This window comes from Dioscorea cayenensis, chromosome 12 (genome assembly GCF_009730915.1).
Source record: "Dioscorea cayenensis subsp. rotundata cultivar TDr96_F1 chromosome 12, TDr96_F1_v2_PseudoChromosome.rev07_lg8_w22 25.fasta, whole genome shotgun sequence".
NCBI lineage: Eukaryota > Viridiplantae > Streptophyta > Magnoliopsida > Dioscoreales > Dioscoreaceae > Dioscorea > Dioscorea cayenensis.
The window spans coordinates 8395746-8419791 of NC_052482.1; the positions used below are offsets into that span (position 1 = coordinate 8395746).

The following is a 24046-nucleotide window of genomic DNA, read 5'->3' on the forward strand; positions in this document are numbered from 1 at the left end:
AACAACCACATAGAGAACTTTTTGGAGGTGTGCGACATGTTCAAGATCAATGGAGTTACGGATGATGCTATCAGATTGAGGGCCTTCCCATTTTCCTTGAAAGGGAGAGCGAAGCAGTGGCTACACTCATTACCTATAGCATCAATCACTACATGGGAGGGGATGGTGGAAGCTTTCCTTGCCCGATATATCCCTCCCTGAAAATTTACTAAGCTTAGGAATAAGATTTCTTCCTTTGTGCAAATGGAATTGGAGTCTCTATTTGAGACATGGGAAAGGTTCAAGGAACTCCTGCAAAAATGTCCTCAACATGAGTTTCCAAAGTGGATGATCATTCAGACTTTTTACAATGGTTTGAACCCAAGTACAAGACAGTTGCTTGATGCAGCAACATGAGGTACCTTAGGTAGAAAGACCCCCGGAGAAGCCCGACAATCAATTGAAGAAATGGGTTTGAATAGCTACCAATGGAATGCTAGGAAGAAGATGAAAGTGGCCGGCATTCATGAGATTGATGCGGTTACATCGTTGGCGGCCCAAGTGGAGGCATTGAGTAAGAAGTTAAACACTCTAACTTCTCCTAGATTACCGGGCGTAATGAATTGTGATGGATGTAAAGGGGGACATGCCTCGTCTGATTGCCTGATAGCCGTTGGCGTTACATCCTCCGTTGAGCAAGTTGACATTGTGTGTAATGCAATTAGAAACCAAGGCAATGCTTATAGCAACACTTACAATCCGGGTTAGAGGAACCACCAAAATTTTTCCTAGAACAACCAAGGGCAACAAAAGTCCAGAGGACCACCGGGTTTCCAACAACAAGCCCCGAACATGGAGAACCGAGTTTCAGGCTTGGAAACCCGAATGACTGACTTAGAGAAAGCCTTGACTAGATTTGTGCAATCATCAGATACACGATTTCAATCGGTCAAGGTTACACTTCGCAACCACACCTCTTCATTGCATAATTTAGAAAATCAAGTAGGGCAAATTACGAAGTCTCTATCTGAGAGACCACAAGGAAGCTTGCTGAGTAACACTGAGACTAACCCAAGAGAACATGTGAAGGCGATCACTTTTAGAACTGGTCGTGAGGTCGAGGATAGGCTCCCAAGTAAGAAGACTAATGTTAAAACAAACATGGCGTGGAAGTTGAGGAGAGAGATAACAAAGAGAAAGAGGTGGCACCCCTACCTTACAAGCTAAGAATCCCTTATCCTTCAAGATTGAAGAACGACCAAAATGATGAGCAATACAAGAAGTTCTTGAGTCTATTCAAACAATTACATATTAACATTCCTTTTGTGGAGTCGTTGTCTCAAATGCCTCGGTATGAAAATTCTTGAAGGACCTTTTGACCAACAAGAGGAAGTTAGAGAAGAGTGCGTCGGTGATCTTAGATGCCTCTTGTTCGGCGGTGTTGCAAAAGAATATGCCGAACAAGAGGAAAGACCCCTAAAGCTTTGCCATTCCGTGCAACATTAGCAATTTGGGTGAAGAGATGGCATTGGCGGATTCAAGGGCCAGTATTAACGTCATGCCATACTCTTTCTTTCGGAAGCTAGGCTTGGGAGAGCCTAGGCCTACTCAGATGACATTACAATTGGCGGATCGAATGGTGAGACATCTGAGGGGCATCATTGAAGACGTGCTTGTTAAGGTGGACAAGTACATATTTCCTATAGACTTTATAGTGTTGGATGTCGATGAGGATGTAGACATTCCTTTGATATTTGGGAGGCCATTTTTACGCACTTCCAAGGTACTTATCGACATGGACGACGGGTAGTTAACACTGAGGGTTGGAGATGACAAGCTTACATACCGCCTTGCCGAAGCCATGTAACATTCTCTTAACTTTGATGATACTTTGTATTTTCTTGATACTATCGATGAACTAATCGATGAATATGTGCAGGAAATGATGAATCCAAACCCGTACAAGGGGTTGCTTGACCAAGAAGTAGAGAACGAAGAGGTGATGATGCTTGGTCTAGAGGAGAAGGTACCATCTACTCCAGGGATCGTGAAGAAGATGCTCTAGAATATGAAGTGGGCAAGGAGACACCACAAGAAATGACCCAAGGCTGTTAGGGATGCGCAAGAATGGAATGGGGGCAACGATCCATCAAGTGGTAACAAGCTCGACAACTCTACCTCTACATTCAGAAGACTATGTTCATCATGTTTCCATATCATGGGTAAGAGGGAAACCTTCATCTATAAGCCCCCGTGAGTTAAGACAAGGTACATCAAGGTAAGTAATGTAAAACAAGCGCTTCTTGGGAGGCAACCCAAGTCTTTACTATTTTCTATTGTTTAGTTTAGTGTTTGCATGAATAAGGCTTTAAGTGTTGGTGTCTTGATCTGTAGATGCTATTGCTAGAATTTTCTTGTGGTTTATTTGGTGTTGTTATGTACTTAAATGTGTTTGGCAAAGTTTTTGGTCGTTTGAGCATGTTGTGCATGTTTCTCTGGTATATTTTGCATTATAGAGACAGGCTGTAAGTGTATTTACATGTTCAGGAAATTTCTATAGAGCCTGCAGATTTTTTTAAGTCATCTAGAGAAAACACAGAGCCGTGTGGAATTTCCACACGCCTTTGTGTTTATCGCGATAGTTTATCCCGAGAGGACACAGGGACGTGGACTCATCCCTATGAATGACCTTGTGACGATCACATGCCCGTGGGTAATTTTCGCACGGCCGTGTGTCTCCCTGCAGAGACTTAGAGATTTTTCCCGAGAAGGCACAGGGGTATGGACTCGCCCTGTGGATGACCCTGTGATAACCACACGGGCGTGGACACGCCCATGTGCATTTCTATAGAAGAGCTCTCCTCCATCCCGAGAATACACAGGTACATGTGGGTACCCCTGTGAACGGTCCTGTGAATGTCCACGCCCGTGGGGAATTTCCGCACGGGCGTGTGAAACACTTAGAAGAATTTCTCGGGTCAGATAGAGGAGCCACAGGGGCGTGCGTCTGCCCATGTGGGTTGGGCACATGGACGTGTGGAATTTCCATACGCCCGTGTGGTTTCATTCAGAAGCATTGAGTGTTATCCCGAGAGCATACAGGGGCGCGTGTCTGCCCCTGTGGGTCTCTCTTGTGGAGTCACACGGGCGTGGGTAATTTCCACACGCCCGTGTGAATGTATAGAAACGTAAGAGCCGTGGGTTTTCTTTAAAATCCTTCGTTCTTCTTCATTCTCACACTCCCAATCACTCAGAGAACACTCCTAACCCCTTTCTCGACCTCACACCATTGATTTAGAGAAGTTTACTTGAGTAATCTGGCCGAATTCAAAGTTTTAACTTCATTTCATCGGTAACCTTTAATTCTCTCTTTTCTTTGTCATATCTAATTTTAATTAATTAGAATAGTGAATGTTGCTTCGTTTCTACAATTAGATGGCAATTGTTTGTTTAGAAAGAATTAGAAACTTTTTTAAGATGTATTGTTTGAAATTTAGCATGCGGCCTTGAGGTTTTCATGCCCCGTGGATCCACACGGGTGTGTGGAATTTCCACAATATCGTGTGGATTTCTGCAGCGTTACTTTGTGAGTTTCTTTGATCGATTTTTCTTCAATTTTTGCAGATATGGCACCCCGATTGAAGAAGCAAGCTGATAAGCGCCCGTGTGAGCCATCCCCTAAGCCAGAGAATATGGGATTCGCTGTCCCCGAGCACCAAGTCCGATTTGAGAGGTTGTCGAAGATTAGGTTCGAACAGTCTCGCTTCCTAAATACGAGCGTATTACAAGACATACAACAGGGAGATGAATTGGCAGATGAGGTAGAGGATCTCGTCTCAGTGTGAGGTTGGCGACAGTTACTGTCGATTAGAGAGCCTGCCATCCGTGTTCTTACATTCGAGGTGCCGTCATCATTCGAGTTCGATCATTCTTATGCTAGATTCGATAGTGTCGATGCTATATAGTTTAGAGAATTTGGACATCACTACAACATGAGTGTGACACATTTTTTGATCCTGTTGGGACTATATGAGGAGGGATTCACGGATACTGAGGAGTGCACTCAGTTACCAACAGATTATCCTAGCTCCTTGACCCCGCAGAAAGCGTATGGAGTGTTATGCGGTCAAGGCCAGTATGAGCAAGTTGGTGAACGGCCGTGGTGACAGTACCAGCGTCCAGAGCCGGCAAGAGCTCTGTACCTCTATTCTATGGTTCAGAGCACACCGATTCATCTTCGACACATTGTAGCAGAGTACCTGAGGCATTAGGGGCAATACACTAGGGCAGGAGCGCTTTTCTCAGGCCCATACATCACTAGACTCATCGGGGATGGGTCTATTGGAAATGATTCGAGGTACCGAGAAGGCGAGTGTACCTATCCCTCTGAGTATAGAGACACTGAGATTGATAGGATTGGTGCTCAGGTACAGCCCTAGGGTGTGTATATTGGCTACACCTGCTCCAGAGGTAGTAGAGGGATGAGATACGATGCCGAGGGTTCTCAGCCTATCCCAGAGCCTCAGTCCACTGCAATGGAGACCGAGGTACCTCCTGCGGCACATGAGCCACCCCCAGTACGTATGTTCTCTCCCTCTCGAGCTCATGATCGTTTTGAGATGCTCGAGAGTGAGGTAGGGGTGCTACGGACAGAGATCGCTGAGGTTCACGCGACGCAGGCTACGCAGCACATAGAGGTGATGGCGCCTTACAGCAATTACTCGAGCGCGACACGTCCTCACCTTTCATTATGAGACCGAGGACCCCTCCGGCTCCTCCAGCATCACCATCACCAGATTTACCGACAGCAGCACCAGCAGCACCAGCAGAGCAGACACTAGATGACACCGACGCTTGAGGCGTCTTTTCTTTTATTTCTTTTATTTCTCGTATTTTATCGTTTGCACTATATTTTGGACTTGTACACTAAAAAAGGATTCTCCTTCTGAGTTTATCTTTTATTTTGTCTCGAGTTGTATTCCATTGCTCTATCTTTTATATACTCGAGTTTATTTGGTTTTTGTTTATTAAGCTTCACTGAACCCCCTTGTGTATGTATGCAGATGGTCTTGTCAGTATGGGAATTGAGAACTAGTCATGGATACAGTCAATGTGTTTTACACTTGGCCGTGTGTGCTTCACAACCCGTTGGAACTTCACTCCCACAATTTAGCTCCATCAAATGCAACACTAGGAGTCAGGGGAGTATTGTTTCAATTGCCACACCCACATATTTGCTTCATTGCTATATTTTCTATTGTGCTTACATGTGTACATTGAGGGCAATGTACATCTTAAGTATGGGGGGAGTTCACTTTACACATGTCCTTTACAAAAGTTTTGATTGGCATACATGCTCACGTAGCCAATGGCGGTCACCTTAGTTGTAATGATTGTATTCTTGAGTTTAGGAGAATTTTTAACATTGAATATTCTCATGCTCTAGTTTTTTCTTGAATTTATAGGAATTTTTGCCCGAATGACACTTGTTGCACCACTCGCTCATGAAACTCTTTTGGAAACTCAAGTTCAGTATTTAAGGGACTAAGTAGTTTTGTTTCTGGTGTTTTCTTGTTAAAAAAAGGATATATTATTTAGTTGTGCATTTTGGGTGAAAAGACCTACCACCTATGAAGTATGAGGCTATTCTCATAAGTCGGATACTAGTTATGCCCTAATGAGAGAAAGAGCTATCTCATGGGATGAGTGAAAGCCACCACCCCGGTAGAAAGAGCTACCATCTCGAAATGTGAAAGCCACCTTAGCGGTCACTTCGGAAAGGGCTATCTTAGAGGACGTGTGAAGCTACTACCGTCTTTTTGTTTATTATGTCTTGTAGATAAATAAATCCCTTATACTTAGAACTTTGAGGAGTATACTTTGCGTTGAATTGAGTGAATTTACACACACTTGCATGATTTCCGGTTTGTTGTCATTTTTTTTTTCAAGTTTTTAGCTAGAGCATTGATTTTTCATAGCTAGAGAATTGAGTGAATTGAGTGAATTTACACACACTTGCATGATTTTTCATAGCAGGTAGCACAGCAAATCACTGAAGAAGTACACTGTAGCAGTTACTGTTCACAGCCGACCGAAAATTGGGATTCCATAGAATCCACACTGGCATGTCAAAATTCCATAGGGCGTGTGAGAAATCCACAGGCCCGTGTGGATGCCCGATTCCAGCCTTATTTATGCTGTGATTCAGCCCGATTTTGGGGGCCATCTTTCATACTTCTCTCCAACTTTTCTCCATCTTTTGGGAGGCCGTCGGCTAGGGATTGGAGAGGCTCAAATTAGCGGCGCACTATTGCGATAAACTGTGCATTTATATCATTTCTTTTATACATCTATAAACACATGTTTTTACATTCTTTTGTGGATCAAGTTTTCAACTCAATGCAGCAGCTTTGAATTCATGCATTGGGAAAGCTAAGAGACACTCACCAATTAGTATTTTTATTATTATTATACAAGCGACAAGAGCTACCACAGAGGTGATTGTCAAAAAAAAAATAAGTATAGTGATGCACTAGCTACAGTAGCTTAACAACCCCCTAAGAACTTACCATGTGAGACAGGTTAACACACATGCTAATGATGCCCTGTTATGTGCTTCCAAGATGACATATCAGGGACACAACAATACAATGGTACATCTCCCTGCCTTGAAACCCTAGAGGGGTATAGAATACAACTCCTCCCAAAGGGAACCAGTAAATAGTGAGTAAACAGTACTTCTACAGTTTTCTACAATATTCCTACACTATTGTATAGTATTTGTCAGGACAGCGGCACGGGGGATTAGACCCCACACCACTCACCCTCCATTCAAATGACTTATCACTAAACCATCTAGTGATTGACTAATTAGAGTTGAATTACTTTTATGTTATATATATAATTTTTTTTGCTTTATTTATTAATATATTTATTTTGACAAATGTGACGAGCCCAATAATTAGAGATGTTTACACAACTGAGAATTGATCATCTAGTCATGCAACCTCAATAAGTGATACAAAGAATTGAGTTACAAGCTCACTCCCATACCGGACTCTTTTCGATGCTCTATATACAAAGGACCTCACCGCTCCTGTATAGTGGACCTCTGCTCTCTGTGGATGAGTGTGATTCAAACTTGTGACCCTGTATGGAAACAAAGTGCCTAGACCAAGGTTGGCCTCTTTGAAATAATTCCATGGTTTCGGATAGCTTCATAATCCAATTGTTTATTTTAACCTGTTTTTTGCCTTCTTTTTCATGCTATAGTTCCAAGTTAAAAAAGAAGGGAAAATTTTATGTGTAGTAAGCTTGTTAATCCTTTTGGATAAGATATAATCAAACTTTTATTAGTCTTTGGTTTTAGATCGCTGATTTGGGAGGCTGTTTTAGGTTTCCTTCATAAAATTTAAGCCAATGAAATTAATGTTTTATTATGTTTATCTTAATCTACAACTACTGATTTCTAATCTAGGTTTAATTTAATCTCTCCCTATTTTGGTGATTTAAATTGTCGAATTTTAAGTGAGTTATGTGACTTTGTGCAAATAACAAAATTACAATTCAGATGAAAGACATTTGGTTATGATACTTAGGGGGGCATTTGGTTCGCGGTAATGATATATTACCACAGGAATGAGATTACTGTGGTAATAAAGTTGAGAATGTTATATGACCGAGAATGTTGTGGTAATGTAGGATTACTATGTTTGGTTAAGAACTTTATATTACTGGTAATCTGTCATTACCATGTTTGGTTGGTCATGGTAATCACCTCAGTAATACATCAAAATTACAAAAATACCCTTACATACGAAATTTTGAAAATTTTAAATTAAAAAGATTAGATAATTAATTAATTATTTAATTAAATGATAATATAAAAAATTATTTTTTCACATTTTTTAAAAATACCTTTCTATTAAAATTTTGAGTAAATTGATCATTCTTTTGCCATTCTTTTAAAAATAATTTTGTATTTATAAGTTAATCCAAAGATATATAATCTCAACCATTCTTTTGTTGAAGTAGCCTAAATACAACAGTATACAACTTACAATTTTGAGCAAATTTAATGTAATACAATAAATTACCAAAATACCCCTGCATACAAAGTTAATCTAAACACTCATATATCTACCAAGATAATATTGTCACAATTGAATACATAATAACACAAAGCCAGTATATATTAAAAAAAAGGTTCATCTGAAGGGGTTGTTTACAATCATAAACAACTTCTTTGCAAAAATACCAGTATTAAAATTATTAAGTGGGCAATCTTTGAGATGAGTTAGTTAAGTGATAATAAACCTCATAACCATCAAAAAAAGGTTCATATAAGAACAAATATCATTAACCCAAAACCTCCATAAAAGAATTAAAGAAGACAAACGCCTAATGATAGCCAAATCCAGAAAGCAACAATGAGTGGAAAAACTCACACCACATCTAATCTAACAAAAAAAAAATGATTTTCAACTCGCGAGTACAGTAGATCCATAAGCATCCTACAGAGAAAAAAATCATAATTTCATACATATAATCATGAAAAAACCAAAAAAATATAAAAGGAAAAAAACAGTGATTCCTTAGCAAATGCGAAATCTTAAGAAAGAAAAACGTTCACATGTATAACAAAGGAATCAATCAATCTCCAATTCAAATGAAGAAAAAGCTCCAAAATCCCTTTTTTCAGAAAAAAGAATAACAAGCACCAATCAATATCAGACCATCAGAATTATAACAAGCACCAAAATCAATCAATCTCCAATTCACATGTATAACAGAGGAATTAATCAAACTCCAATTCAAATGAAGAAAAAGCTCCAAAATCCCTTCTTTTTCAGAAAAAGAATAACAAGTACTAATCAATATAAGAACCATAATTCTGGACATAATTATAAGAACCATAATTCATTAAATTTCAAACAATCTCAAAGACCATCAGAAGTCACAAAAAGGAAAAAAGAAAATGAAAATATCGACAGCCCAAACAACACTAATTTCTCAAAGGCATCAAGAAATTTACATCCCTTCATTTCTCAAACAACACTAATTAAAACACCCAAGAGATCATAATATGAACCAAAAATAGAAATTAAAAGAATACCGGCGGCAAGGCGGTAGGGTGATGTGGTAGCACGAAGGTGAGGCGCCAAGGCAGAGCGGTGATGCAGCAGCAAGGAGATGAGCACGGCGGAGCGGCGATACAGCAGCAAGGAGATGAGGCGCACGGTGGAGCGGCGATGTGGCGGCAGGATGGAGAGGCTGCCTGACACGCCCGAATATGCTTGTGAACCGCAAGTGCACGGGTGTCGAAGTAATAAAATACCCGGTGAGTCAGGTAGTTGAATCCACAGGGAACAGGGCTACTAGTACTAACTTCTTCTCTGCTTTCCAACTAATGATAAATGAAAAGGTGTGGTGATCTAATGTGCGAAGAAATGAATACCGGAAACGAATATGCAAGGGTGAAATGGAGGGAGATCTCAATCAGTAAAAGTGGGGTATTCGGGCAATGCTCCCCCTAGGATTCAGGTATTAGGTACCGAATGAGCAAAGTGTTTCTATGAAGAGTAAGTTAAGTCGTGGAAATCCAAATATAATCAGATTCGGCCTCTCGATCACCGATACTAGTCCCCTACGAGGTCCCGGTGGAGAAATCGCTCAATCTCAACACCTCACACCACATATGACCGCAAAGCACTCTGGGGATTCCAAGAGGTGTATCTGATTCCTAAAGATTGATCCAACCCTAATTCCCGGCGAAGGATCCTAACCCCCTACAAGGTCCCGGCTGAGAAATCTCTCAATCTCACGCCTCACACCAAATATGGTTGCATAGAGCTTAGGGAACGGAGATAGAATACACCAATCAGAGGGAAAAGGGGATGCTCACTATCTCATGACTCACCCTCTCAACCCTCTTCAATCTTGAGATTCTAACCCTAATGGAGACCTCTCCCTCACCAAGGTAACAAATCAAGCAAACCAAATAACCAAAAGATCAATAAGGCAAGCAAGCATTAGACAATCAAGATTAAAACTTAATCAAACTCGGATTAAATAGAAACACTAAGCAAATCCACAAAAGATGAGAATCCTAGGGTTCACAAGCCCAAATACCCTCTAGGGTTTTAGTTCTCCATGGAGCAACATACAAAACACACCATCAATGAATGAAAGTACATTAAAACCATAGAAATAAACCCACTTATATATGAACTGATGGCCTTGATGGAGAGCTTTGACGTCTTGAAGGACCCACTCCGAAGCTAGGTTCATCGGTGGCTTCCTTGATGCTATGACGGAGGAGGAATCGATCAAAGTTGGTGAAGAAGCGCCTCCAAAGCCGCAAAGACCTCCTCTCTAAACCCTAACCGTCTCACCCCTCAAGGGCCACACAAAAGATGAGAAAGAATAGGGCAAAACGGCTATTTATAGGCCTTCGACCGCGTCTGTCACGTGCCCCCCACGCCCCCATGTGGATTTTCCACGCGGGCGCTTGAATAGTAATTTTGCTACAATGCTGCTACGGTAAAATTACTGCAATGTTTTGCTATAGTACTTTTCACAAAACGAGGTCCAAACACTCTTCTCTTGAGGTCACATGTCCAGGCACACGTCCATGTGGTAGGCTATAAAATTTTTCTTCATCGATGTATCTTTAAGAGGTCTTACAGTCTTCACAAAGAGAAGGAACATGAAGATGTGGCTGCCTTTGTGCCCTTCTAACTAGTGAATTGACTTGAATCTTCTTGGAAGTTGGCACACATCTCCACGTTTATGAACTCCTCTCGTGTCTTGGTCCTTGAATTGAACAAGAACTCCCAACATTGTGTCTTTATAGCCTATCTTTGCTTCCTTTTTACTCTTCAAGGCATTCACAACCTATATGCATAAAAGAATACCAGATACATAATATGAGACATAAACCATGGTAAAAATGATGCTCAATGCATGTAAAACATATATAAAAATATGTCTACTCAAGCACTTATCACTGCCCAACGGAGAAGCGGCACGCCGGCGCTATGGCACGGAGGTGAGGTGGGATGGCGAAGCGGCGGGACGGCGGCGCGGAGATGCGGATGGTGTCGGTCGATGGGTTGATGGTGGCGGCAAATGAAAGAGAAGAAAAACCCTAGGGTTTGATAAGGAATTACATTAATGGGGGTATAAATGGAAAAAAATATATTGCAGATTACCACCAACCTGGTAATCTGGATGGACACCTGTTCTGGTGGTAATGTGATTACCACCTTACTTGGTAATATTTCACTATTGGTAATCTTACGTTACCATCAACATTATCACTGCTACAGTTACCAAACATGGTAATCTGAACAGATTACCACCAGATTTTCGGTAATGTTTGCACATTACCTCGAACTAAATACCACCTTAATATATAAAAATTTGGTTATGCTAAAAGTCATATAGACATATAGATTAGAGATATTTTAGTATGTAATTACATTAAAAAATTGAGCGGAGAAATAATGTCTTAACTAGCTAATTTCTTTCATAGTTCACATATGTCGCCTTTTTTTAATATTATATTTTTTAAAAATATTTACCTAAATGTACATTTTTATAAATATTTACCAAATACACAAAAAAAAAAAAACCTTTTGCATAAGGTACTTTTCAGTTTTTTTAAAGAGTATATTTTTATCGAATAGATTCCTTCCCAAATGATGCGGATGCCAAGTTGGTATTTAAGTCAGTATCCACATTATTCTTTCTTTCTCTCTTTTTTTTAAACAAAATTTAATTTTTTTTATTATTAAAATCTTAAATTTAAACTTTTAATCATAACTAATAAACCGAAAACTCCTTCCCTAAATACTAAAATGTAAATCACAAATCCCAGTAGAGGGTTTGTGATTTATTGTTTAAGGTTTAGGGAATATACTATTTAGGTTTAAGGTTTTAGATATGGTTTTATAATTTTTTTTTATTTTAAGAATTTAAGGATTTTTAAAATTTAAATTGATGTTTATATAAAAATAATAATGACGTGGATGATGATGTGGATGGCCACGTCATTCGGAAAAGTATAGTATCGCTCTTTTTAAAAATGTTATAATATGTTTTTTTATATAATATTTTTACTTTTAAGTCCTTATAAATTTCCTAATTTAAATTTTTCTCACAACCCTTATTAAATTTTATAATGGGGTTTTCATATAATATTTTACATTTAAGTCCTTGTAAATTTTTTAATTAAAATTCTTTCTCACAACCCTATTTAAATTTTACAATAGTTTTTTATATAATATTTTTATGTTTAAATCTTTATCAATTTTTTAATTTAAATTTTTCTCACAACCCTATCTAAATTTTACACAACATGGTTGTGTAGGTAGTAGTTACCGCATTGATCTAAGGGTCTGATGGTGCGATTGTGGTGAGTTTCAAACACTTTATTTACCTTGCCACCATGTTATTGTGGCGTGTGCTTTTCTCCATCTACATTGGAAGGAATCCGTGGATAATGTTTACAAGCTTGAAGCTATTTTTAATGTATACTGTGAAGAGTTTGAAGTAGTGCCCAATGTGGGGTACTGAACCCGTACAGTGGTCCATGTCTATGTCCTGACATTACAATACAAAGACTTTTGAAAGGGTGTCCCAAATCTACAAGAATTCATAATGAAATGGATATAAAAGAAGTTGGTCAACATAAGTGTTATGGTTTATGTCAGAATGAAGGTCATAGCCATTGGAATTGTCTTAATGCATATAGTCCAAGTAGTCGTTCGTAATATGTGATTGTCATAATCTTTTTATAATATATATAATCCTTTTCATCCATTTTGAGTATGATATGTGTTCTAGTAAGTATTGTTTGTCATGGCTAAATTGAAAATGATATATTTTTTTTTATTTGGAGCTGTTAAAAAAGAAACATAGTAAAAAATGAATAATATTTTAAACAAGCACAAATTTGACCATCATAACATCGGATGGTTATAGTAAAATTAAAAAAAAAAATTGAAAAAGTACCACATATTTTGCTAAATATTTATAAAAATACACATTTAGGTAAATATTTAAAAAATGAAATTTTAAAAAAAATAAAATCGGTAGAAACAAGGAAACTTAGTAAATTTAACATAATAAAATATGTTTTTTCTTGTCCTAAACAAAGGAGATTATTCATTCAATTTGTAATACAAAAATTATGAGTTTTTCATTAAAAATACCATAATTACATATTACATATAATTTATATATAAAAATTGAAAGTATGGCTGTCCTCTAAAACTTAAATCATTATTTTGTCATTGGACCTGATAAATTGACTTGTTTAGCTTTTTTAAATTAATGTCTGTTGATGTGCCAAGCATTTGTCATATATTTAAAGCTAAATATTAACCTTGTATGAAATTTAAAACTGAAAAAAGTAATAAATAAATAATCAAATGATCAAATTGCAATCAAATGCATGTGATTATAAATATTGATCCCCTAAGTTTAACGGCCCATGGGTCAAAGTCTTCGACTAAGTCCTATTGATCCCCTAAGTTTAACGGCAAATTATTCATTAATTATATGCTACTTTTGATTTAACAACTAGGTTGTCATTATATCATTGATTATCTCCATTGAACAGTGAACAGCAAGTAATCACTGAAATATTTCAATTTTATCATTATCAATTCTTAGTACGATCACTATAGGCCGTCTCATTGACGGTAGTGTAAACCTTGCATTACATACTAATTTGTTAGATTACCGCATTTAGAACTTTAATAATACAATATTACTAGAAATTTAATAAAATATTATAAAAAATTGATAAACACAATACCATCAAAACAAATGGCTATATTAAATTACCAAATTGTGGCAATATACAAAATATTTTCTAAACAAATATATCCTTCTTTTTTTTAAAAAAAATTAATGATTAAAATGTAAAATATGAGAAATAAATTTATCTTCCCGTTTCCCCTTCTTGTGGTTTTTGATTTTTTTATTTTAAATAGATTAAAAAAGTTTTATTTTATCAATTAATATATATATACATATATATGTATGATTAGTAAACCTTTAATAAGATTGAAGGATATTTTGGGAATTTCGCACGTTGCAAAATTGATTATTATGACCAACTAAACAATATGAACAGTTCCTAGTAATATAAGTTTTTAACCAAATGTAATAATAATATTTTCAAAACTATAATATTTCTCTTCTTTATTATCATAATATCTCCCTACAGCTGCCGTGAACCGAATGGCACCTATGCTCCATGTAAATGAATTAATGTAACATTAGAGGTAAAGAACAACTGGAAACAAAGAGATGATCTTTTATTTTCTTTTTCTTATCGTCCTCCAATCAATTTTGTAAGTTTTTCTAGTTTTTCTCTAATTTCACATCCGTACCTATCTCCTTAGAAATCTTAATGTAATTTCCTTGTCATTACTACATCAGAAATTAATGAATTGGCTATGTTGTCAGTTTCGATATTTCAACAATTCCCGGAACGGCAAAGGAACATGACAATGATATTTCCACCTTCTTCATGTGTTAAGGGAGTTTGAATGGCATGTTAAAGTCATGACATGAAGTCTGAGAAAATATGGAAAAACAAAATTGTTCAACAGTAAAGTTAAATGCATTGCGCCATTTGTTAAGGCTAATTTATGGAAAGCTCTAGCCAGGAAAACCATGGAGATTTCTGCAAGGACATAAATGACGTGACATTAACGATGAAAGTAGCGAATTATCCATTTAATTTTTATATCTTAAAACAATTCATTTAACACTTTACCAAATTGTCCTGCACTTTGACCGACTGTGCAAACTGATCCATCTCTTGGCTTTCAAGAACTATATATTGGAGCCTCTCAAGGATGCATTTAATCAGCAGCTTCAACATATTTCTATCATGGAACTTGTACATCATCAGTAAGTCTAAATCAAATTTATTCAAGCCGCTTGATTGTTCTGAGGTGAATTTTCATGGTGGAAGAGACACTAACAAGGTCACAATCAAGATAAAGAATAAACATAACTTTGAAGCACTTGCTATTTGAGAAATGTGGCAGTAATTTCATTCATACACAGTGATAAGAAAATTCATTCTTTACCTCTGCAAGCCAGCTTCAATCAATGTCTGAGTATTGCTATTATTTGTTAGCCCATTCTGAAAGACTCTTTACCTATGTCAAACATTAATTCGGCTACACTCAATAGAATGGGAACATGGTTTGATTAAATAGAAAGATAAAGCCAATCAACTAAATATTTTTGTGATCCAAGTACTAACCATTTGTCTCTAGCATAGATGGCTTGAACAAGACTCATTTCTGCAGTTTTTGAGAAATCTAGAGATTCAAAATCAACGTCACACCAGAGAAAGCATTGTTCAAAGCATTGTCATCTGATCACACTCACCCTTCATCATCGGCAACCAAGGTAAACCAGAAGCTTCCAATAAACTTTTCTTCCTAGAGTTTCATGGACGCAAAGTGATTGATTTATCTGATTTTCATTGTCACTAGGTTGACATAAATATCAGTCAAGAGTTTTAATTTCAGCCGAGTGCACTTCTATCACATGTTTTCTTCTATACAATTTTCTTTCGTTTCATCCTTTTGTACACTAAATTTTTATTTTTATTTTTCCTTCTACTTTGCATCAATTAAGCCAGAACATTAACAAAGGAAAAGAAAAACTAGAAAGGACAGATCAAGAGCAAGAAAATGACATTGAGATTTATATCAATTGGAACAAAAAATCAATAAGAGACCACTTCACAAATTACAAAAGAAACATAACAAATCTTTATTGTTAAAGGAAACCCAAGGTGCAGGAACCAAAAAAGTGGTTAACAATCACAAAAGAGGCAGACATGTATGTCTGCAACTTTCATTTTAAAAGATGCTTCCTCTGTTATGTCAGATCTGTTTGGAACAGATTCCATTTTAAGAGTTGTCCTTTTCAGGTGCCCCGCATGCCCTGATTCAACTACAGAGCCTTTGCAACACTATCTGAGAATAGAAATAACAGGTTGTCCCAACAATTTAATTCTGGCCTGAATTATCCAATTCATTGCCTACTGTAAATAGTAAATACTCTCCGGTCCAAATCATCAATGTAAATATTGATCTATGCTAATGTATGAAGTTTACTTGCCAATATGTGTCAGTGGAAATGCTTGATAGAAAAATATTCTGATGACTGCCCTTATGTGTCAGTGGAAATGCTTGATGTCGATTAAAGTGCATCAACACATAACAGGCACAAGTAAACAAGCATGTGAGAGCTGTTTCAGCTAGACAGCATATTATGGGCACAATGAGATAAAAGTGCATTGCTACAGAATATGTGCATACCTGAAATTTTAAATGCTATGATTCATACTAGGTCAAGGTGTGAAGCAATGGCATCCAGCCGAAACAGCAAAAATGTAGGCCATTTTGGAGATCAGAGAAGTCCTTTAAGAAGCAGCCAGAGACGTTCTCATTAGAGTGTGTTATGAGGTTTATAATATTTTTTATGTATATCATGCCAGATAAAATAATACTTAAATTAGCTGTAAGAAGAAGGTTTCCAATGGACAGAAAGAAATAAAAGAATAACTAGCTGAAAAGTTACTATTAATCAGCTATAAGGCTCTAGTAATATCTAGGAGCATACAAAGCAGTGATACTGAAAATTTACAGCTGAACTATTCACTAAGAAAACATACCAAGGCTACAATAGCCATTAAAAAATTTTACAAACTAAACATAAAACAAGTGGACATGCAAAGTGGCAGAACAGCCGGGAGAGTAGCAGACATTATTTGCAAAACAATGTACCTGACCAACAACAGCTCCCTCACAAAAGTGATCGAGAGAGTGCCTCCCAAAAATTGTACTACAGGTATCCAACACTAGCACAGATGCAAAAATCAGTGGTAGGAGCAACCCTAAACTCAAAACAACACGAAGCATGATGGCGATTATTCCACTTATGATGTTTATTTTCCAATCATATCCCACTTCTGAATTAGGTAACCTCTCTAAGTGCAAAAAGATGTTGTTGCTTTTCGGTCCCAATCACAACAACCAAGCACTATACCTTCCAATTTCAAACAGGTCCAGAATTTTCCGATCTATAAACTAAGATTTGTAAAATCATCAGATACACAAAAAAAGGCATACAGGCGTAGCTCACAACTTTGTAAAAGTTTAGTGTACCAGCTAGAAGAGGTTCACAAATCAGATAAAAGAGTTAACAAATTGAAACTTTTGTTGCATCAAGAAACTTATTCTTGTATCCCATAGGACCTAGAACACTGTTATTTGGAGCATATACCTACTAGGAGCCATATATTTTTCCTAAATTAACACCGTAAACCATAAAGTTACCACCAATATCATGGTCTACTTGTAATTAGCTAAACTTTCAGAGGTTATTATGTTACAATATGTCTTGCCTATACTATGTATGACTTTCTGATTATGAACAGCAAAGTAGCTTAGTTTACCTGTAAACTGTTTAAAAGCCGTATCTAAACTTCAAGAAAAATAAAGATACACCCTGAAATTATAATTATATCAGTGACAAGGACAGAATAAGTTTTGTGATGACAGTAATGGTTTGTAAAAATATACATCCAACTATAAACTTTATGAGAGGCAAGCTATTTTGAAATGTGTGTGTGTGTGTGCACACAATAAACCCTGCTAGATAGGTCATTAGCATGCACTTTCCACAATTTGTAGCAGTTATTGTCAACTAATCATCACATAAAGCATTAAACATCACATAATAGAACTGAAATAGTCATATCATTCTTTTTTCCTCGAAGAAATATAGCACTTCTGACTAGGACTATAACATTTGGCCATAAAACGGCTGAAGCAAAGAAGACATCATTGCTTTTCATTGCCTTTATACCCTGAGTTCCTACACATAAAAATTTAAAAATTCAATATGTGATTATAGTAGAAGCACATGAGTGAGGGTAAGTAGTCAGATTTAAATATTTCTGAAAGTGTTTCATATGATGCGGCTTCTACAGCGTTCTAAGTACTCAGTTAAGTACTTAACCTCCCAAGGAATAACAAGATGTACTACTACAAAATGCGACCAAAATATACTCTTTAAGAAAAATAATTTCATTTCTTGTGCAGTGTTCTTATCCTATTTTTTTAATGGCATCCCGTCAATAAGACTTTACCAAATGCAGGAAGAATTTCATGCCAACAATTAAAACGCAAAAAAGGTTTTTTTTCTCTATTTATTGTCAGTATCAAGGGTATTAAGTATGAAATTGAGTGATTTCAATGTGTGTAAAAGTAAAGCATCTAGCTTACATGGCTGCAGAACCCAACAGTAGAGATCACCTCCCAAGAGGGAGCAACTTAATTCATCAAATTGCCATCTGCCCAGTCACAAATCAAAAATCAGAACGGGAAAATTTTCACTAAGGAATTCCATATAAAATATGAACAGGAATAAAAAATATTGCTTGAAAATCGAAGCTTTACTTACAGGAAGGAAAATCAGATTTAGAAGTTCCTTTGCAAGAAACACAAGAGTGGCACACTCCATCATAACCGATAGGCTTATTGGCCAATGTACCTTTTTCCATACAAGATTATCCACACTAATATGAAAAAATGAAAGGAAATCAGGCTGTAGTCTGCATCAACTATCTCTATTGCTCAGTACAAATCCTTAATTAACAGAAAGCATTCCAATGAAGCACAGCCGCTGGAATTTATCTTTCTTGGACACCATCACTTTATTCCACCTTCAGCTCTTCTTCCAGCAAATACACAATTTACCACAGCTCACATCTGTTGCTCTTCTATCCCCAAAAATATGCATTTCATTACCCCAACGCATATATGGATTCTCTCACAGACTCACACTACCCCTACCCTAGAACCACCTCCCTTGCCTAAGGCACTACCCAAGAGCATCACCTATCCAATTGATTGTTGCTAAAGTTACGGTAAAATTGTACAGGGGCCAGCATCTAGTATTCATGTTGCCAGAGAGAGAAGATATCTCTGCAGCTAGATACCTCTTCTACTTTTACCACCAAAAGGTCAAGATATAACTCTCTAAGCTGTTTGGCAAAAAGCATACACATCTCTCTATTTCTGTTGTCACACAATTTTCATATGGTCAACGAACAGGAAGCATCACTCCGTTTCCCTCATCCACATCAACTTGCAACAAAGCCTTGGCTAAAGCACAAATGACATTAAACGAACAAGAACCCCCAGATGCCAATTGGGTCTGAGAGAGTTTGCAACACATTGCCTCAAACCCAATGGCCAAGCATGCTGTTTCATCTTTTAAAACCATGATAACCATGGCTGCCAATGAAGATGGATCACATCAATGGTTAAAAATTTAAAAGTCAGAGATTCAAGGTGTTCAGAATCAGAGTTGCCTTTTCCTCAGTTTGATGAATTACTAGAATTCATCAATCAATCATAAATTTGTATTTAGAGCTAATATCACCTTTTACTATTCATTCTACAAAACACCCCCAATAAAACAAGAAAAGAGCAAGTTCATAAATTTTCGGACATGCATGGGCAGTGAAACATAAATTCAACTGAGAAAAACTTGACACCTAGTGGAACACTAGTAGTTGCCCAATATCAAACAGCAGAAGTCACAAGATGAATAGAATTTAAACTAATATATTTATAGTTAATAGCAGTCAACGCCAGAATCAATATGTATAGATTTAAGACAACAATAATTTCTGATGACTTAATATGATGCTGACTGAAAACAATAGCAGCCGCGTGGGATGAGAGAGCCCTCTGCTTACATGCACATAGAGATGAAGTCATTCTGATGTCTACATCAACAAGAGGCATCACCAGAAACCTCTCAAGTGGCCTCTTTCCTCTTGAAAGAAGTCAATCTAATAAATGACCATAATCAAACAATAACAAACCGAATGGTTTTTGACCAGTTGGGCAAAATTTGAATGGCCTCCATGCCCAACCACCAGCATTAGCATGTGAATTACTGAGCTCATTCAATTCCTCAAACGTCACAAAGGATACCACCCTCACAATTCCATTCATTTTGAGTGATAAGCAATTCCCTCCCAACCAACTCAAGCACGAGCAACCTGAACAATCCTAGCTCTCCGGACCATAGATCCATGGTTGACTTTTCCACCAATTCTCACCCCACCATTGATTGCCTCTCCATCAGAGCCACCCATGAGATCCATAAGGTTTACACTGGACTTTGCACCACCATCAGAGAACACCTTTCTTGCGTTTCTCACAGGACGAACTGGCCTCACCAAAGAATGCAGCTTCTTTCCTTCCATAGCTGCCTCTTCATCCCTCACACTGTCTTCATCCAGGCTCGCACACCTAGAGATTGGACTAGAATTTAGATTTGAATCAAGGTTCTTCACATTCAACTTCAAAACAGTCTGCTCAGTTTCCACCATCAAACAAGGATTAACAACAGATAAACCATTCCAAGATTTTGAAGACAATGCCTTGCAGAGCACCTTGAGCCGCTCCACAACCTCCTCCATCGATGGTCGCCTCTCTTTCGATGACCTCACACAACTAGCAGCAAGGGATGCAAGCTGCCTCCTTGCAGTGGTGTCCCTCGGTGGCTCAATCCTTGGATCATAGAGTGCCAAGACCTTCCCTTTCTTCAACAAAGGCACAGCCCACTCCACCACTGATGGTGGGGAATAGGCGACGTCTATGGCCTTGCGCCCGCTCATGATCTCTAGAAGAAGAATGCCAAAGCTAAAAACATCAGTTTTCGTGCTCAAATTCTCAGGAGTAACGTAGCAAGGATCAAGATACCCAAGCGTTCCGGCCGGAGGAGTGGAGCGAACAGAGGAAGACGAAAGCCCAGTGGAGTCATCACGGAGAGCAAGACCAAAATCCCCAAGCCGAGCGTTGAACCTATGATCAATAAGAACATTGGCGGCCTTCACATCGCGGTGGATAACCGGCGGCCGCGCGCTGTGGAGCGTAAGCAAGGCCTTCGCCGTCTGCAGGACAAGCCTCAACCGCCGCGCCCACCCAGGCGGCCGACGGTTAGAGTGAAGGAAATCATACAGGGTTCCATTTGGCATGAACTCCACAACCAGGAGCCGCGAGGGTTCAGGATCGGTGAAGCCGATGAGATTGACAAGACGAGGGCTTCGAAGACGAGAGAGGATCCGGATCTCGTTCTCCACCTCGTCGTTACGGCGGGCCTGCGCGTGAGCAGGCCGGCGGGAAGGGCGCTTTACGGCCACAGGACGGCCATCGCCGAGCACGGCTTTGTAGACTGTGCCATGGCTACCACGGCCAAGCAAGGACTTGTCGGAGAAGCTGGACGTCGCCGTCTCAAGCTCGCGGTAGCTGAAGACTCGAATTGGAGGAGCGGCATCGGGATGATCAAGGTCGATGGAGGAATTGGGCTTCTGGAGCTGGTTGGGTGCAAGGGCGGCGACGGAGCGGCAGGTCATGACGGAGGATTCGGCACGGCAGGAAAGGTAGCCCATTGAGACGAGGGGATGAGGAATAATTCCCAAGGTGTTTGATGAAATGGGAGGCAGAGAGAGAGAGAGAGAGAGAGAGAGAGAGATTTGCAGGCGTTAAAGGGAGAAATATCAATCAAGCAAAGAATATATAAATTTTTCATTTTCACTAGGGCCAACTTTAATTTATATCAATTTCAACAATCAATTTTAATTTAATTTCATATAATTATCTAAAAATCCAAATCAATCCTCCCGATTAGACATGGATGGGCGCGGGCCGTCCCAAAATTGGCACTGCCCGGAACCAGCGGGTCAGTTCATTGACACGTAACCGGCCCGTATTTTAGACGGGCCGGTTATGGATTGGGATTTTCCCAACCTGTGACCCGGCGGGTTAACCAGCCTGTCAGAATTGGGTTGGACCCGACGGGCCGGGCCAGGTCTAACCGGGTTGGGTTTTTTTTAATATTATTGTTAATTATTATTATCTTTTATTATTTTTTAGTAAATACATGTTGGTCATGGGATTTTAACCCATGACCTTAAACTTGGACAACAAAAGCAAACCACTTGAGCTACACTTTATTTTTGACATTTGTTAGAAAATTATATATAGATAGATGTAGGATATGGATCAAAATATTTTACATATATATTTAAAATTTAAAAAATTAAGAGACAATATAATAAATTAAAAAACTATATAAATCAATCCGTAAAATATCAAAGTATCAAACAATAAATTTCCATAAATATTTTTTTCTTTAAAAAAATAATTATTTTTGTCAATCGTCTTTTTGACTCATAAAGCACTAAGTCCCCTACACACTGCACACTCTTAAATTCTCTTAAATAGAGGGCACTCTTATTTGTCACATATATATTAGAATATTTTGTTTCAATTTATAAAAATAAAAAAATAAAAATTACAAAAAAATTGTTTTTAAATTATGTATATTAATTTATAAAAAATATATTAGTAAAAAAGGAATATCTTTGAATAATGGTTAACACCATATTATTTTGATTAGTAACTTTTTTTCAATGACAACATGATGAGCACAATAATAACTCTATAGTTAAAAACCAAATTGAAATCTAGAGACAACCTAAACTATAATAAATAAATAAGTTGATGATAACTTTAATTTAAAATAAGAATACTACTTAATATATAATTTTTGTCGAACTTAAAAAGGTGTGCTAATAATTTAATTTGATAGATAAACAAATTAAAATGTAACTTATTTTATCCTTTTTGAAATTATTTTGATATTTCTTAAAATTTTTTAAATTATTATAAATTATTTTAAATTTTTTGTTGTTTGGAATTAATTTTTTTTAAAAACAAAAATTTGCAGCTTCTTTATATTTATTTATGGTTTATATTTAAATAGAAAAGATATATAGATCAATTGGTTCGAATCCCATCTGTGGCATCATTTTTGAAAGTTTATCCATTTAATTTATAAATAAAATATTGTAGCATGGGCCGGTTTCGGGTCCGGTTTTCATTGAACCGGACCCAGTGGGCCCGGTTAACCGGCCCGTGCCCACCTCTACTCTCGATAACACATTATTAAATTTGTTGGAGGTATTCATATCATCGAAAAAAAGCCACATCATTCATTTAAGGGTCAAAATCGAGTAAATATTTTGAGAGGCTACTCAACTTTGCTTTGTTTCCTTTAGGTAACTGAACTTTGTTCTGTTTCTAAAAGATTACTCATAAGTGCTTGTGTACTAATAATACGAAGTATTCTTTTCTTACGATGAGCATTACTTTTATCAGATTTTAGCGCTAATATATGTGTATTTGTGTTACTTTGTGCATGTAGGGTTGTTGAGCTAAATATAGAGGAAGGATGCAAAAGTAGATTGTGATTGCACTTTGTTGATGGAATTTTGGAGTAAACAAACGTGTTGAGGATCAAAATCGAGTAAATATTTTGAGAGGCTACTCAACTTTGTCTTTGTTTATTTTAGGTAATTGAACTTTGTTTTGTTTCTAAAAGATTACTGATAAGTGCTTGTGTACTAGTAATACGAAGTATTCTTTTCTTACGATGAGCATTACTTTTATCAGATTTTAGCCCTAATATATGTGTATTTGTGTTACTTTGTGCATGTAGGGTTGTGGAGCCAAATATAGAGGAAGGATGCCAAAGTAGATTGCGATTGCACTTTGTTGATGGAATCTTGGAGTAAACAATCGTGAAAACACAAGTTGTGCTCGAAGATACGTGAATGTGTGCCAACCTCCATGTGCTTAAGCAATTACATGATTTGGAGGGGCACAAAGGCAGTTACATTTGCGTATTCCGACTTGTGCAATATTAGCAAGATCTTCGTCAATGTTATCCCTTATTGAAGAGGCGGCGCAATCTACGGCATAGACGTGTGCCCGTTTATCTTGCCTCGATGAAGAGTGTGGATTCGGGATTGTTTTTAGCTGAGTACTATAACAGGTTAGTATAACAAATCACTATAGCAATTTACTATAGAGGTTACAGTTCACAGGTCGCTGAAAAACCAAGTTCTACAAATTCACACAAGCATGTGGAAATTCCA

The 24046-nt window shown here is 37.6% G+C and overlaps 1 protein-coding gene and 1 non-coding gene across 2 annotated transcripts; both read right to left on the reverse strand.

The window, feature by feature from the left end:
* Positions 1 to 210: 210 nt before the first annotated feature.
* Positions 211 to 317, reverse strand: LOC120274359. The gene has a single exon (XR_005540885.1). It is a non-coding gene; the product is annotated as a small nucleolar RNA R71 (small nucleolar RNA).
* Positions 318 to 19638: 19321 nt separating this feature from the next.
* On the reverse strand, positions 19639 to 21607 carry LOC120274085 (serine/threonine-protein kinase-like protein At3g51990). The gene has a single exon (XM_039280836.1). It carries the CDS (start codon positions 21494 to 21496, stop codon positions 20087 to 20089), a length of 1410 nt encoding a protein of 469 aa, XP_039136770.1. The 5' UTR covers positions 21497 to 21607; the 3' UTR covers positions 19639 to 20086.
* Between the last annotated feature and the right edge of the window lie 2439 nt (positions 21608 to 24046).